Below are 16346 nucleotides of genomic sequence, written 5' to 3'. Positions count from 1 at the left end.
CCCACACAATCTGCAGTGGCAGTGTGCATGAGTTAGGTGAGGAGTCCGTTAGGGTGGCACAACACATGCTGCAGCCCTTAGGGACCCTCCCTCGTCACAGGGCCCTTGGTACCACTGGTACCTTTTACACTGGACTTATCTGTGTGCCAGGGGTTTGCCAATTGTAGAAACAATGGTACATTTTTTGTGAAAGAATACTGGTGCTGGGGCCTGGTTAGCAGGGTCCCAGCACACTCTGTCAAGTCAGCATCAATATCAAGCTAAAAGTATGGGGGAAGCAACTGCAACAAGGGCCATTTTCCTACATCTTGAACCTCTTGGTTGCCTTTGATACTGCTGACCATGACACCCTAATCCAAAAATTCAATAAAGCCATCATAGAAGGGACTGCTCACGATTGGATTACATCCTACCTTCAAAACAGAACTAATATTATCTATTCTCCCCCCTTCTCATCCAAACCTTACCTCACAAAAGCAGGGGTCCACCAAGGATCAATCATCTCATGTTCGCTTTTTAATGTCTACATAATATCAATACCAGAACTGATCAATGATTTTCAACTCACATGCTACAACTATGTAGATGACACACAAATGCTACTTAAATTGGAATGCCCCAGACATTGAAAACTAACAGATCCTCAGTTGCCTCAGAGACGTTGATCAGTGGATGACTTGGAGCCATGTTAAACTAAATTCCTCCAAAATGGAAATACTTATATGTGGTGACTGGAAACATTATGACCCACTGTGCTCCTGGCCTGAGGATCTTGGACCACCTCCTCAATTATCCGAGGAAGTTAAAAACCTTGGAATTACCATGGACTCCAAGTTAAAAATGAATGCCCAAGTGGACAAATTAGCACGAACAAGCTTCATCACCTTGAAGACTCTGCGACGCATCTTCCCCCACCTCAGATTTCCACACAAGGAGCAGGCTACTATCTCTCTTGTACTATCCAAACTGGATAATGCCAATGGCCTCTACCATGGATCATCTCTATCTATTATTAAAAAAAACTACAATGTATTCAGAACTCCACTGCCAGGCTACTATTACATGTAAAGCCACAAGCCGACATCTCCCCTGCCTTAAGAGCACTACACGGGTTACCCATTGCCAGAAGGTATACCTTCAAGCTGCTTTGTATCACCCACAAAGCTAGACACGGAACAGGACCACTTTTTATCAGAAACAAAATAACCAAATACATTCAACAAAGAAACCTCCGCTCAAGATTGGCACCCCGCCATAGAACACCACCATACAAGAAAAAGACTATAGGTGGTACATCCTTCTCCGTTCAAGCAGCTAAGCTATGGAATTTATTACCACAAAATATAAGATCCACAGATAACTATCTTGTCTTCAGAAGACTACTCAAGAGTTGGCTCTTTCCTTCATAACCACCATATTCAAACAGCAATGGACTGCATATGCCTGTGCTGATAAATATGTTTAATTATGTGCATATTCTAGATATATAAAGTTCTTTAGAAAATATGTATCACTACTATGTCATAACAATATATGACACACATCAGCTTTAAACCTGTTTAACAAATGTATATTTACTCACGATTAAATATGTGTGTGGATGTGTATATATATATATATATATATATATATGTGTGTGTATGTATATATGTGTGTGTGTGTATATATATATAAGTGTAGGTTATTCTATGCTTAACATGCTCATAGGTCATTGCATAGTTCCTAGATAAGTTGTTATATTAGATACTTATGAATCCCTACCCTCTTTTTTATATCACACTGATCAAATGTTTTGTTATCATAATTATTTCACTATTCAAAAGTTGAGGAAAGAAATAAATGGTAGAAAAGTAGACTCATTAACTTTAAGTATTACAAATCTTGAAAGTCTGTTTTTATACAATACTACTTTTCTTCTCATATTTTTATACCCATTATTATATTCCTTGAACATATATTCCCTTTCTATGTATTTACATATGTAGTTATTACTCTAGTCCTACTGCACTAGAGAAAAATTAAATAATAAATAAAATCTATAAAGTTCAAATTATAAATAAGTAAATTAAAAAATGGTGATAATGAATAAATTAAAGAAAAATAAAAATTATTAAAAAGATATATATATACATTAAATTATAAATAAATACAAATATAAATGTACTCTCTTATAAGCTTTGTCTACCTATCACCATATGTCATGTCTCTATCAATCTATCCTCCATCCCCACTCTCTCATCCCAAACCCATTCTACTACTTCATCTCCAAAATAACCCTGCCTAAGCTCTTCGTTCCTCTTCCACATCTAGCTCACCCAAACCTGTTTACTACCATGATCTCCCAAACAATCCTACTAAATTCTCCCCCATTTAGCTCACCTTTGTCTCATCCAAAACCCCTCCTGCTACTATGATTTCCCTAACCCTTTCCACAGACTCTTCCCTCCTCCATCTCTCCTTTACTCATCCCAAGCTACATCCTATTACTATAAACTCCCAGTTAACACTTGTGGATTTTTCACTTCTCTATCCCTCCATGACTCAAGTCAATCCAACTAACAAACTCACATATCCTCTGCTCAATTTAACTCATTATAGTACTAAAACTGTTATTTCCCTATACTAATCCACCACTAATTCCTCTTGGGTTCCGGAGTAGCGTGCTACTCGCCGAAAAGAGCTTTGACGCCTCGTCAGGGGTAGTAAGCGCTATATAAATACTATTACAATACAATAGAAAATGCACTAAGACCCCATAATCATCCTTGACGTATAAACTCATAAATGAAATTCCCAGCCCCAAGAAAACAGTAAGCAGTGTCTCATATTTACTGCTTAAAGATAACAGCACGTCTTACTCACTGCAAGTCATCGGCTCATTCAATTACCAAAACACATGGACAAAAACGGAAAAGGTGGCATGTCTTCAATCATTCCAGATGTGAGCCTAAAACCAAAAGGGCTATCAGGTGGGTAGTAGTATCGAGCTAAGGCAAAGGGATGAGGCGAATGCGACACACATGAGTTACTGGGAAAGAAAGAAATCATGTCTAACAAAAAATTTAAGAGCTACAAGGCTGAGATTTTTAAAAAATGTTTATTAAGGGATCAGTAAACATATCTGTATTTTTGGCATAAGGATGCAATACAAATCTTGTCGAAGTCTCTTTGTTTTTAACTTGCGTAATAAAACCCGACAAGCAGATAGGTGAGCTTCCCTTATTTCAAAAATCACCGCTAAACTGGCTTTAAAATTCCATTGTGTTTTTGCCTTCTCTCATTTTCCGTACTTGCTTTCTCACTAGAAACCCCCTGACGTGAGCCTGGATTATCACAGCAGCCTTGTTTTTGATTAGGTCATTTTCATATGAAATTCGCTTCTGATGAAGAGTGCCAGGCTCTATAAACTGTCCACTTAGCTCGCTGTTGTCTTCATATAGCTGATCACTTTCAGCCTCATCACTTATGTCCTGAAACGAACCAAGCGCAGGACTTTCACCAAATTCGTCCTCGTTCACACTTTCAGAGTATTCCATAAACGCTTTGCTATTATAAAATCTGTCCTCCAATTTAGCTCCCCATTCGGCTGGATCAAAGTCCGTTGCGTCTCGCTGCTCTAGTAATGTTGAGAAATACATAGCAGCAAAGCATGGGAGATCCCTGGGTTGGTCTCTTAAGATCTCCCTAGTTAACCCTTCTAGAAGATTTCCAAATCCTTGCGGAACGCGGTAATGAGTGTTTGAGAATGGAATAGACATAATTTACCAGGCCTGTCCCTGGTGCTGACTGGTTGGGACAAGTAAGTGTAACAAGAACTTGCCCTGCTCTTGTAAATGATCTCTTATCCACCTTCGCGGCGTTTCTCTCTCACTGTGCCCTGTTTGCGCGTTATTCCTGTTTTGAAGCTTTTCTTACTCTCCCTGGCCCTAAACCGGCCAAAATAGTTTTCCTGCAGCTCCGACGAGGTTACACGACCGTTAATCAGAACCTTCCTCTGGAATGACTTGACTTTGACGTAATTTCCGGTAGACATCCAATCAACCTTCCACACTCTGTCCAGGCAAAGGTTCCCGAGGATCAATTGTTTTGGGTCTCTCCTGCCAAGCTCCGCCCAGCCGGTCAGTGACGGGGGTGGGGCACTATTCTGCCTGCACCGTTTGGGTCGCGAGCAGGAGGACAACTACCAACCAATGAGACGTGACAAAGAAAGAAGCTGCTGGCCAATCGCGCTCTTCTGCCTCGCGGGGACGTGCACTCCAGCGGTGCGCGAGGGCCCGCTGCTTTAGCAATCTCGGAGGAGCGCGTGCTGGGCGGGACGGCCTCGCGCTGGAGAGGGAGCGCGCGCCGCTGCAGCAGCAGGCAGGGCTGGCTGGGCTGTGAGCGCAGAGCACGGGCGGTGCTGGTGCTCTGCGCCTCGTACGGGGAGATGTGACCCGCTGCCTCGCTGCCAGGAGCGGACCCAGCGCGGCACCCATCGTAGGACCGCCGGCGCCTCCGGGCTGCACCAGGCACCATGGCGGAACGGGGAAGGCTCAGCTTCCCCGGCACCGGAGCCCTCAACAGACCCGTCCCCATGAACCTCTTCGCCACTTGGGAAATCGACGGCTCGAGTCCCAGCTGCATCCCCAGGTAAGACCCGGCTCCCTACACTCATGTCATCCATCTGTCCCAGCTACCCGCAGACAGCGAGCCAGAGAACTGACACCATGGGAGTACCCCAAACCCAGCAGCTGCGCCACCCCAGATGAGGTGACATCCATGTGTGAGCGCCAGCACCCTTGAAGGGATCCAAGGAACTGTAGCTCCGGATGCCAGCATCCACGGGTGCGCGAGATAAGAACTGACAGTCCAGGCTGCACTCTGCACTGGCAGCACCAGTACCAGCTGCAGCCGGCCCTAGAGAGCGCCCACGTGTGCACAGGGCAAGGGAGCCAGCTGCCGAGGGTGTCTGGGCATGTGGAAAGGCTCACGCAGAGGGTCCCTACCGCACTCATCTGTTGAGATGCCCCTCACAGGTTACACTGTACCCAGCATCAGCATCCATGGATGTAAATGAGAGTGGAGCACCCAAGGGTGAACCCTAGTGGGACTCGTAGCACCCAGGGCAGTACCCCAGATTACACTGCTGAGTCCCTTATTGTGTTGCTTCATAGGGGCAAACTATCATTAATAGTGTTAGGATCACTGCCCTGCCTATGATATGTCATATGCCTTGTGAATCGGGATCTGTAATCCCTAGCGCTCATCCTTGACGATAGTACTGTGATGCCTAAACTGTGCACCACTGTCCCCCTCCCGGTGCATTCCATCGAGTTATGTACGGTGGTCTGTTGTCCCCGGGGACAGGGTTCTTATATAGACATATATTAAACAATTAAAGCGTGTGCCAGCTGGCAGTGCTAGCGTCCATGCAGGTACAGCCGGACACTTAATTCCCGTACAGAGAGCAGAGGACCAGAAACCCAGCAGCTGTGGATGTGCCCTATAACCACATTTTTAGAACATGTGGCATGCAAGGAAGGGTGTGAGAGGCCCACATCCGTGACACCCCCTCTCAGTACCTGCCGGGCCATAAATTCAGTCCGATGCACTTACTGTGAAAGGCAATCCCAGCGCAAAGAAGATGCTGCACAGTGGCCCCTCACTGACCACTTTATTTGTGGAGAAGACTGTCCACATATACGACACGGAATTACCCAGGCGAGGAGTTCATCTCCACGTAGGGCAGTTGGCAAGAGAGCAAGCGACCAAGTTCTTCTGCTGGTAAAATGTAGCACCGAGGAGTGTACCTTTCACCCGATGCCAGTCATGCTGTTTGAGTAGTTGCACTCATCATGAACGAGATTCCAGGGCCCATTCTGTCTACAGAAAATACACTCTTAAGGAGATCAAGGGATACCCAATATAAAAATCCATGAAAATAAGATGCTATGAGTTCTCACATGAGGGGTGGGAGAATAATGTATGCGACAGGTAATAGAAAAGGGCCTCATGATTAAAAGGGCCTCATGACATTATCACACACGCATATTTTAGTGATTAAGTTTAAAGTCTGTTTGGGTACTCAAGACCCCTCGAGGGCATCTCTTACTAACAACCATCAGTCGTGTGCAAAGAGTTGAAGAAGCCACTGGTGACCTTCGCAGGTGTGCAGATATTTTGTATTTGCTGTGAACAGACTGTCGGTGGTTGTCATAACATCGTAGAAATGTCGAGTAGCTTTCCATGTACAAACACAGACTTGTTCTGACAGATCTTTGTCATTTAGCAATGTCTCCGTCACTCCTGTAAGGATTGCATATGGGTTATGGCTTTACCTATACACTGTAGTGGTAGGATTACGGCGTTTATATCCTGTAATTTAGTGTTAAAGTTATTTTTCTCTGCTTACATCAAGTTTATATTGTGTTTTAATTCACAGAGGATGCAAGCCACATGATGTATTTTTAGGTGTATGTGTGTAAGGCGTAAACTCTGCTCTAAGCCCCAGTGTTGTGGAGTGGGAAGGCCATTTTAATGCATTTGGTAATGTGCATTACTCCTTCAGTTCCGGCGCTGTAGTTTCTCTGTTTCGGCCAGAAAGGTTGATTTCCCCAAATGTCATTCACTTCTAAGGTGAATGTTTCCTTCGCGTGACTTCTCAGATGCCCCATTGTTCCATGCTTGGTGTTGCAACGAGGGAGCGCCTAGACTCCCAGGCTTCCAAGCGGTGTTCAAGCAGCACAAAGCGCGTAGGGATTGTATGTGTCCTCTCAGTCTCACCACCTGGTCGCCGGAAATCTGGAAAGATGACAGTCCGTGAACTCCTCGTCGGGATGAGGCGGCGTGAAAGGAATTCAGCCTCGTGCTGAGCCGAGCTGTGCAGTCAGCCTAAGCAGTGTGTCGCTATTTAATGTACGTGCGGTGCTTGCTGTATAGTTGGGGTGACGTGCCACTTAAATGTTGCAAAAATAAAAGCAAGCTCGCGGCCCTGTAAAGTTTGGCTGTGGGCTCTGGTGGTATCGCCCTGGGATGCTTGCAGGGCCTGGCATGCCGCGGTGGATGCTTTGCCTCTGAGATGGAATGCCAGGCAGCCCGCGCTTCCGTGGTGATGGCAGCGGAGGGTACCAGCTGTGCCATTGTCTCTGATTCCATGGATGTGAGGCTCATGGTTGGCATACGCTCCAAGTGAAGTCACAATATATTTTCCTGTGTTCCCCGAGCGCATTCCTGCACACTGTTTGATAATGGCAAGTGCTTGGCACGGAGCAACCAGCACATACTATGAAGGGACCTCTAGACCCAGGTGTGGGGTGTAGAAGCCCATGACGTAACGCATGTAAATAAGACGCAAAATTAGTGATGAAATGGCGCTGTAATGCTATCTGCGGGGTTTGTTAACTTTAACTGAACCCCTTCATGGATTCACCCGGCTATGATGTATGTTTCGTCATATGCATGTTTCGTATCTGTGAGTAATTCGCACAATGTATGATTTTTTTTCCTGGAGATTATGAAAGCAATTGTACCACCATGTTATGACATCATTCCTACTCAGTGTGGGTTTTCAGAACTACTGCACTTTGTGACGAATCTGTGCTTACACGGATTATAACTACTCCCAGTGTATTTTTCCCATCATGGTATCGCGAGGTCTGGTGGGACTTGGAAATTGCTCAACTTTGTCTTTTTTTAAATTGGATTTTATTTTTTTAGGCAGCTGGCCAAAAATGTAAGTGGGATTTTAGGGCCATAATCCAAATAGTCTTTGAAAATCTCATGTGGCACTTATTTATTTGTAATAACTTCTCTTTTATACTCCATTCAGCCTCCATTTAAACAATTTGAGGCCCTCAGTTTCTGAGCTCAGAAGGATGGCGGGCTGCGTTGTCATGCGGGTATTTGAACGTGTGCCCTGTCCTCACTGAAGAGGTCAGACGGAAGCACTTCACTTACTAAGACCTCTTTCCAGCTGGGAACAGAGTAAAACTGGACACCACAAAAAGTATATGAAACAGTGCCACACTTATTAACCCGTGATGGTTTGTTTTGTATTTACAATGCCTGAAGGTTTAGGCACTGTGCATGCGTATTAACAGTTACAAGTGGAAACATTTTACGCGTAAATACAATGCTTGCAGACGTGTGTGTGTGTGTGTGTGTGTGTGTGTGTGTGTGTGTGTGTGTGTGTGTGTGTGTGTGTGTGTGTGTGTGTGTGTGTGTGTGTGTGTGTGTGTGTGTGTCGAAATCCATACTGCACACAGCTGCAGTTTACTGCCCAGTACGTCATATAGTCCTTCGACCAGCACTGTTTTCTAACCTTCAAGTATCACTGCTCCAGTCCTTTTTGCAGAAGCTGGACCCACGATGGTGGATTGCTGGGAGATGTAGGTCAGGGTACTGCTGATTTATTGTGTGCCAAAAGTCACCAAAGGGCCTTTTTTTATAGCATCAAGTTGGTAACGGATCATCATTTCATGTTAGACTTTTCAGTCAAATTTCTTTGTTCACTTCATCAACTTAAAAGAATAGTTTTGAATAGCCATTACTTCATAGCTGACACTTTCTTTCTGAATATTTTGGGTGTTCTACACTCTTTTTGATTGTTTTGCTTGGTTCCCATCTTTTATTCGTCCAATGGAAATCTGTCCAAGCCCCTTGGGGTGAACGGTGACCTCTATTCCACTGCTGAACATTCAGCAACAAAAAGGTCAATTCATTGGACACTAAATAGACTGCCTTCACTTGGGGTGACTTGTGTGCCACTCATTGGCCGTAGCCCTCTCTTGAGATTTTTTTGCAATTTTGTTGTCACTTGATTTGAACAAAGTGTTTCAATAATTGGAGTGTTTGGCCTACAGTTAAGTAGATATTTGCATTATAGTGGTTATTTTAACAATATGGTTTAGTATATTATCTAATGTGATTATACCAAAGTGTGTAATATATAACCATGGCTTCAGTGGAACATCTGTGACATTTTTTTTCTTTGAGCCTCTGATAACAGTCCCCTTCATGGGGACTTTAAATGTAAGTATGGCATTCTGTTCTACCAGGGTGGAGACTCGGTGGCTGTGCAGCGCTTTGATGTGATCGAGCCATTGAGTCTAAAATGCACTGGTAGTCTGATGATTTGGATTGTGTGGCACTGGTTACTGCAAAAAGTAACATCTGTTTTACTCATAGGATGACTATTGCCTAGAAAACCAAATTAGCACATATATTATTTATATTTTTGAAGTAGTAACTGTTACAGAAGCTTGTTCTAAGCAGATCATAAATAGTGCACCCAATAAATACATCAACGAGTACAATAATCTATTATTAACACCCAGGTTTTTGACTTGGCAAGCGACTCATAAACCAGCCTTTTAAGTCTTAACTATCTGGGTTTTGAGTTGAACACAGAAGGCAAGAATATGTTTGATGGGATAACAGTGGCTGTTGTCCAAGCTCACTGGGGGTGGACATGTGCTCAGTAACAGCCTGCCAAGTATCCTATAGAAGAGTTCAAGTACTTATGTTCTTCGATATTAAGCTCTATTCCAGGTGAGCAGTCACCAGTGTACAAACATTAGTTTGAAAAACTCTCGATTCCAGCAGAGCAGATAGTCTTGCAGCGGAAATTCAGCTGCATCTACATCCAGAGGTGCCCATGGCTTCTGTCTAGACGTTCCAAACCCATGGGATGTGAATCCAGGTCACAAGATGTGGGCACGTATTGCGGCAGCATACACATTCTATTCTTCATGATATTATAGAAGAAAAAGGCAATCCTAAAAAAGGTTTTAAAGTGAGCGTCCCCTTTAACAGAATGTCCTCTGTCAAAGTGAAGGAAATTCTGTAAAAGTCTTTAAAATCAAGATATGTGTTATAGATGTTCAAAGAATGTTCAGAACAAACCATTAGTTTAGTGTGTGGCAACTGTGCCTGACCCCATTTCCCATCCTTGTTTGACGCCCGGAAGAGTGCAATATATTTGTCCCACACAATTTATCAAGTCGTGAGGCCGAGGAAGGTGGCTAAACTCGCACCGACTCCCTATTTGAGTCACGTAATTTCTGGTGATTAAAGACACAAAATGCTCCAATATCTTCTTGGGTGAAAAAATAAAATACAATTAGGCTTCATGTGTTATCTTTTAATATGAGTTTGTTGTCAGCAGTATGATAACTGATGGACATGTGAGTACAATCACTGCCTGTGCTTGTGACTTCACCATAAGACGACAGGAGACATCTGTCTTGGGCAGCTGCGCCAAACGTTCCGTTGTAGGCCACCTGGGATGACGTGACTGGGCAGGGTGATGGAGAAGGGAGTGAGGAAGGGCCAGTATGTCGAAACTGAGCCACCTAGGGATCTGGCTTCATGACGCTTCGCCTCAGTCCTCTTTTCATATCCCAATTGCATGATCCGGTAAGTACCCACATACCCTGACAGCAATGGGTTGTTCCTGGTGAGTCAGCACTATTCATTAAATAGAGTTGCAGGTTAATAAGGAACTCTCTTCCTAAGCTCTCCTCAAGAGTATGATTCACCTTCTTTCAAATTTTGATGATAGCCCTGAAATTGTTCTCTTAATAACTTCACTTTTGGGGTAACATGGATACCAGGCATCTAACCCGAGAAGAGCAACCGGAACCGTAGATGACATAGTGGGTATGTCACCTTCACATTGCGCCTTTTACCGCGCAGCACCAATACCACCCAGAGTTCATCAGGTAGGTAAGTACCACACAGCCTATTTCAAAGGCGCCTTTACAGTGCGGTACTATACCGCACAGTAAGTTATTATTAATTCTTTTTAATGACCTACTACCCACACAGATGTGGTTAGAGGGTCATCAGTGACCTCTTCCATTGCGTTCCACTAACACCTGCATTCCGGACAAATAGGGCCCGTCCCTTCGTGATAAAGGCAAACACAAATTGGAAGAAGGGCAGACTTGAGGTGTGTTGTTTTGTAACTTAAACACTTCAAAGATGATTATGTGGTTCAAAGAACACCTCAACAGACTGCCAGTCGTTAACTAAATGAACCAAATTGACCATATCCAATGATTTTATTTTTTTTCTGCATTTAGTTTGGAAGGTACCAAAGGCCCTACTTGTCCCCGCAAAGGGCTTCAGTCTTGCAAGATCTCACATCTTCCCCTGTTCCTAAAACTGAAGGTGTTTGTTGGTATCAGGCAGGGAGTTTGATGCATCTTATCAAAGTTGCTCTGTTTCCAAGGGGACAGTTCTAAAAATAACATCCACCACTGTAGGGACTTTGCTGGGTGTAATATAACCGCTTCTCCTGGCGACCAGAAACCCATCGAATGCAAGAAAATAGGGCAAAGGCCTTTACTTGGTATTGTGAAAAATAAATAGTAGAGCCACCGAGTCTGGCAGGTTAGTTTCAGCCATGGTCCCCGCACTCGATAAGATTTCTGTCCTTTCTGTCCAGTGGTGATGCTGCCAAACATTTAGCACACTAAGAGGACTGCAGGATTTCACAAATCCTTCAGATCCTTGAGAATTGGACAGAAATCCACCGGTGTCTTGTTGGTCATTACTTATTGCAGGAATCTCCCCCGAAGTTCCTATCAAAGGTCTCTCTCAAACACCTTAGTGGTCTCACATTTTACTGTTGCTATGTAAGCGCACGGTATCAAAAATACTTATTTGTATTCGTTTTTCTCGGTATGTAATCTGAATCTGGCAAGCACAGTTGTGACATTCGCCTCTAAATTACGCACCACTCAATTTTTTCAAGTTGTCATTTGTATTTCCTGTATGTGGACTGTCTGCAAAGGTACCGTGCATCGAGTGCATCTTGTCAGTCCTGCAGTAAAAGTGCGTAATCTTTCTGGATAAGCACTGTCCATTTTCCAACTGGGTCAGCATTACCACTCATGCGTTGTCATTGAGGAATGTCTTCAGTTATTGAAAGGTCTACCTCTGGTAGCTTCCAAAAGTGTACAAAATGCTGATGCTTTGCTCTTGAACGCAGAAAAATATTCCGAATCTGTTCTTTCAGTCTCTTCTGTCACCGTGATTTGCTTTTGTTGTTCTCCAAGGTAAATCACTAAGCGAACAATAGATGGGACTAATGGCTGCCCCCACTGCTCTCTCTTCTTGACAAATTGATTGGTTTGTTAATCTCTTGGTTTTGTGGCCTTTTTCGAGGAATCATTTCCAAGTAGCCCAAGTTCTGACAGGAGGACGTGTGTGGATGCTTGTCCACTGCCAGGTGGGTCTGTTGAGGTTCTGGGCACATCGCCTGCCCGCAAAGATTGATGGTTGAAGTTACAAGGGCGTAAGAGTAGAGCAGGTGATGTACTGCCCAGGTGGCAGGCAGACTTTGATCCAAAACAGAGGAGGGATCTAGGGTTGTGGATGCCAGTGGACAGTCAAATAAGCCACGAGGAAGAACAATGTGATCTCCAAATGGATCTACATGTCTGCATTCCCTTAGGGTATTGGTTCCCAACCTGTGGTACGGGGACCCCTGGGGGTGTCCGAATCCTCCTCAAGGGGTCTGCGACTGCTTAGAAAATGAAATAATATTAATAGATTAGGTCCCCAGCTTTCAGTAGTGACTCAGTAGGGGGTCCCCAGATTCCAATAATGTTTCAGTGGGGGCCCCGGGGTTCCAATAATGATAAAGTGGGGGTTCACAGATGTCAGAAGGTTGGGAACCACTGCCTTAGGGAAAGCTTTCCTGCGAGCATACCGCAGTAGAAAAAAATCTTTCTGGTGAACGTCCACACACCTCACAAAGCAGTTTACACTCACCACAAAAGCTCTCACTATGGGTGCAGTGATGAGGAGGAAGTCACATAACATGGAAATCACGGCTCTATTTCAGCCCTGGAAATACCTTTCAGTCATGTAGGAAGGATTTGCTCATATTTAACGTAAACTTGCAATTAAAGCGTAATTTTGAGAACTCTTATATAGCAAGCTGGTGGTTGATTTAATGTTGAAAATGTTTACAGTTAAAAAAACTTGTACGTGCAGAGCTCCCTTTTCAAACCGTGAAATTGAAAATTTCTCCATTTTTAGGTCTGCCTTGACAGCGCCTCTGTATTGGACCTATTGTTACTAATTATTTGAAAGATGCAAATTGTCTGCTTTGGTTGTAAGCTGACCAGTATCTCTCTCTAATCTGATGCTATTGGCAGTGCGGTTGGATCATTCCGCCTTACACGGAGTGCTACGTTAGAATTTATGAGAAGCAATTTTGCATCTGAAAAATACACACAACCGTCATTTTTGATTGTCCTGTTAAGTTCTTTATTGGGTCTAGCTACACAGCATATGTCTGTGTGGCTTATTGTAACCAGTTCTTTAAAAGGTACTTAGAATGGGCCATGGTTCCATTCATAGGAGTATTAGTGCCTCGTCTCATTTTACTTTTGAAAAGTACTCTCAGTCATCACACTGTTTGCCGCATTACATTGTTCATCTCCTGTACGGCTTATATGCAGAAGACGGTCATTTTTCGCATCTGTTGTCCAAGAATTTGCAAAGAAAACAGGGCAGGCTTTAATGTGATAAAACAGCTGTTGTGCATGGCATCCATGTAAACAGTATTTGTGAATCCCTGTTTGATCTGTTGGCTAATTAAAGCCAGAACTATTTATTGGCTTGCCAATGCCTATTTTTTGTATTTTTTTTATTTTTTGTAAAAAAAAATTTAAACATGTAGTGGTGGAAGACAAAAGGTTTACTTTCAATTGAATTTATTCTGATGTAGCTCTTCTGGTACCTGTGCCAAAACCATGCAAAAGCCCCACATATTTTCTCTACTAAACCCTTTCATCTCTGACATCATATAACATTTGTAGAGTGAGACATTCTTTAACAGAGCTGGCTCATGCACTCCTTTGTCATAGCTCTGTGGTATTTCAGTAGAGGCATGAGGCTTTAGGGTATAATATGGTAAATTAACATACTGCAGTATTGTCGTCGTAGGGATCTAAGATTCTGACCTGCTTAAAGTTGGTTCTGTCCAGTGTACCCTCCACTGGGCAGGTTTGGGAGTGACACAGTCTTTCTTGGGGGGGGGGCGGGAGGGCAGTGATAGATTGCATATATATTTGTAGTGCTGCATAATGCTTATATGCCACGTGTAGCCACTGTAATTGGGGCCTCTGGAATTATGTTTTTTTTTTTTTTTTGCGGCTGCAGCATTTTCTGCAAAATTATGGATTTGCTGTATTTGCCACATAATTCATAACTACAGATTTCAACACAAATAATTTTGTTTCTAGCTCAAATATATCAATAGTTACAAAAAATATTTTGCTGTGCAGTAGGAGGCACTTCGCAAATATTAATATTGACTGGTCATCTTTCTGTTGCTTATTGTTGCATTTGGATGTCAGACTGGTAAAAATGAGGTGAAGCATATGCCCAAATAGTGTTGACGTGTAAAAATGACAAAATAATGAGCCTATGCTATCACTGAATGAACGCATTATGCCTCATAATTTGCGTTTTCTTGACTCATAATTTAGTGAACCTTTCTGCATTATTCGTGTGGCTCCGAGTGTAATTGGTGTTACCCTGTGTGATGGTACTCAGTTTACTGACTTCAGTTGAGTGCTTGTGTTGGCCCTGCCAGGATTAAAAGCCTTGAGGTGGAAATCACAGACATCAGTTGTGAACATTCACCTCACTGAGCCATCTGCTGGCTGAGACAGGTTTCGTGTTTTGGATCATGGCAGATCATATGTTGCCTTCTTCCTTGTCCGTTCAGTATGAGCTAGGGTCCTCGCGTGTAAAAACAAATGCTTAGCTAACCCACGCCCGCTAGGCGTATGTAGCCCACACTGGCTGCAGGCAAACCTGTGTTTCCCCACTTTACTAAATTGTGTGATCTTGGGCAAATGACTTAATCTCCTAGTGCCTGTGTCTGCCAAAGTTAGGATTTCTTAGAAAAGTACCAAATGCTGGTTTGAATTGAAATATGCAATTTTCTGAGCGAGTCTGAATGCTTAAAGCAGTAATGGGCAAGGTGGGAACCTCTGGAGTGAATGCTTTACTGAAAGCACCTGCTATTTTTTTGGTTCACGATGGACTTGCGTGGTGAGAAGATTGACGGGATGAGCGAGATAACTAAGCTATTTGTCAGGCTGCCCATGGTCCGGGCCTATGCTATTTTTGCGGCTCCAGCGTTTTACACATTATGGATTTGCTGCATTTGCCACACAAGACATTATCTGCTACATAATCTGCATGTTGCAGCAAAAAAATGTGTTTTAGCACCAGCGGATCAAACGTTTCTGAATACTCTGCAACATGTGTTGATGCACAGTTGAAGACCCTTCACAAAGGTTGACTTTCTAATGCTTATTTCTGTATTTGGGTGTCAAAATTGTACTAATAGGGTGAAACCTTTGCTCAGAAAGTGTTGTGTTTACAAAAAAAAGAAGAAAAAAAAAAAGCGGAAATAATGCAAAATACTAACACTAAATGTGGTGTATTACACCCCATAATGTGCCTTTTCTTGACACATAACTAAGAGAGCCCTGTGGCATAATGTAATCCTCCCTGACGCATAATTTCTGCGTCTTCGCCTATGGTTCCCCAGGTAGCCCTGGAGTGGGAGCTGCGTCCAATCTTTGCAGGTTGGTCTCTGGTGATTGACAGTTGACATTTTGTCAATCTAACACTAAATAGTATGAGTTAGTCAGTCATTAGCTGGTGAGGGAGGTGATTGCATGGCAGTTTATTGGATGTTCACAGGGTTAAAATAATCTAGAAGGTTTCTGGTTGCATGTCGATCAGATTTACGGAAGAGCGGATACAAATGTGTACGTCGAAGAGATTCTCCAATGAAGATCAATTCTCTGATGGACACTTGCCTGCCTTCCCCACCAGGCTGTCCTGGAAGTCGATTCCACTGAGACAAGGCTAAGAACACAAGGGGTGGGGGTCTTTTTTATTTTATTTTTATTTTTTAAGCTCACCCTCCCTTAGAAGACTGAGGATGCCTGAAGGAGGCTTCAAGGCGGGGGCTCTAGCCAGGGTGGGCCTTTAGCATGCGTGAGCTGGGTCAGCACCCAAGGCGCTGACATCCAGTGAGGTGGTTGTGCTCCTCCAGCAGTGCTTATTTGGCTATAGATATTGGTACACAACTTTTGATCCAATTAAACATCTCTCTGGAACACTAAGAAGAGGACTATACTACTCATTATCATAAGTATACCACCTAATTCTACTTGTTTTGGACTTGAGTAACTCTACATGTGCTGTGGTCATATGTATACAACGCTCCCTCCAGCAGTCTTCCTACACTTACGTGCTAAGAACAATGTGTGTGAACACTTCTTCTGAAGGCAGCAACTGTCTTTGCTTTGTTTTTTTTCTTCCTG

The 16346-nt window shown here is 43.5% G+C and overlaps 2 protein-coding genes across 9 annotated transcripts in view; one reads left to right on the top strand and one right to left on the bottom strand.

The window, feature by feature from the left end:
* Window positions 1-3248: 3248 nt before the first annotated feature.
* Window positions 3249-3638, bottom strand: LOC138259803 (sperm surface protein Sp17-like). The gene has a single exon (XM_069207695.1). The coding sequence runs from the start codon at window positions 3636-3638 to the stop codon at window positions 3249-3251; it is 390 nt and encodes a 129-aa protein (XP_069063796.1).
* A 611-nt stretch (window positions 3639-4249) lies between these two features.
* Window positions 4250-16346, top strand: part of PACS2 (phosphofurin acidic cluster sorting protein 2) — a 394365-nt gene continuing 382268 nt past the window's right edge. For 4 of the 8 annotated variants that reach the window (XM_069208864.1, XM_069208862.1, XM_069208860.1 and 1 more), the window contains exon 1: window positions 4384-4629. In XM_069208864.1, coding sequence (XP_069064965.1) covers window positions 4514-4629 — 116 coding nt within the window. In that variant the 5' untranslated portion in view covers window positions 4384-4513. Of the gene's footprint in view, window positions 4630-16346 lie in introns of all 8 variants that reach the window. The other 4 variants (XM_069208861.1, XM_069208859.1, XM_069208865.1 and 1 more) reach the window with 4 other exon arrangements.

This window comes from Pleurodeles waltl, chromosome 9, assembly GCF_031143425.1.
Source record: "Pleurodeles waltl isolate 20211129_DDA chromosome 9, aPleWal1.hap1.20221129, whole genome shotgun sequence".
NCBI classification, from domain to species: domain Eukaryota; kingdom Metazoa; phylum Chordata; class Amphibia; order Caudata; family Salamandridae; genus Pleurodeles; species Pleurodeles waltl.
This window is presented reverse-complemented; position numbering and strand designations above follow the sequence as displayed.

Coding starts and splice junctions, on each gene's coding strand:
- LOC138259803 (XM_069207695.1), bottom strand. CDS start 3,638: ATGTATTTCTCAACATTACTAGAGCAGCGAGACGCAACGGACTTTGAT.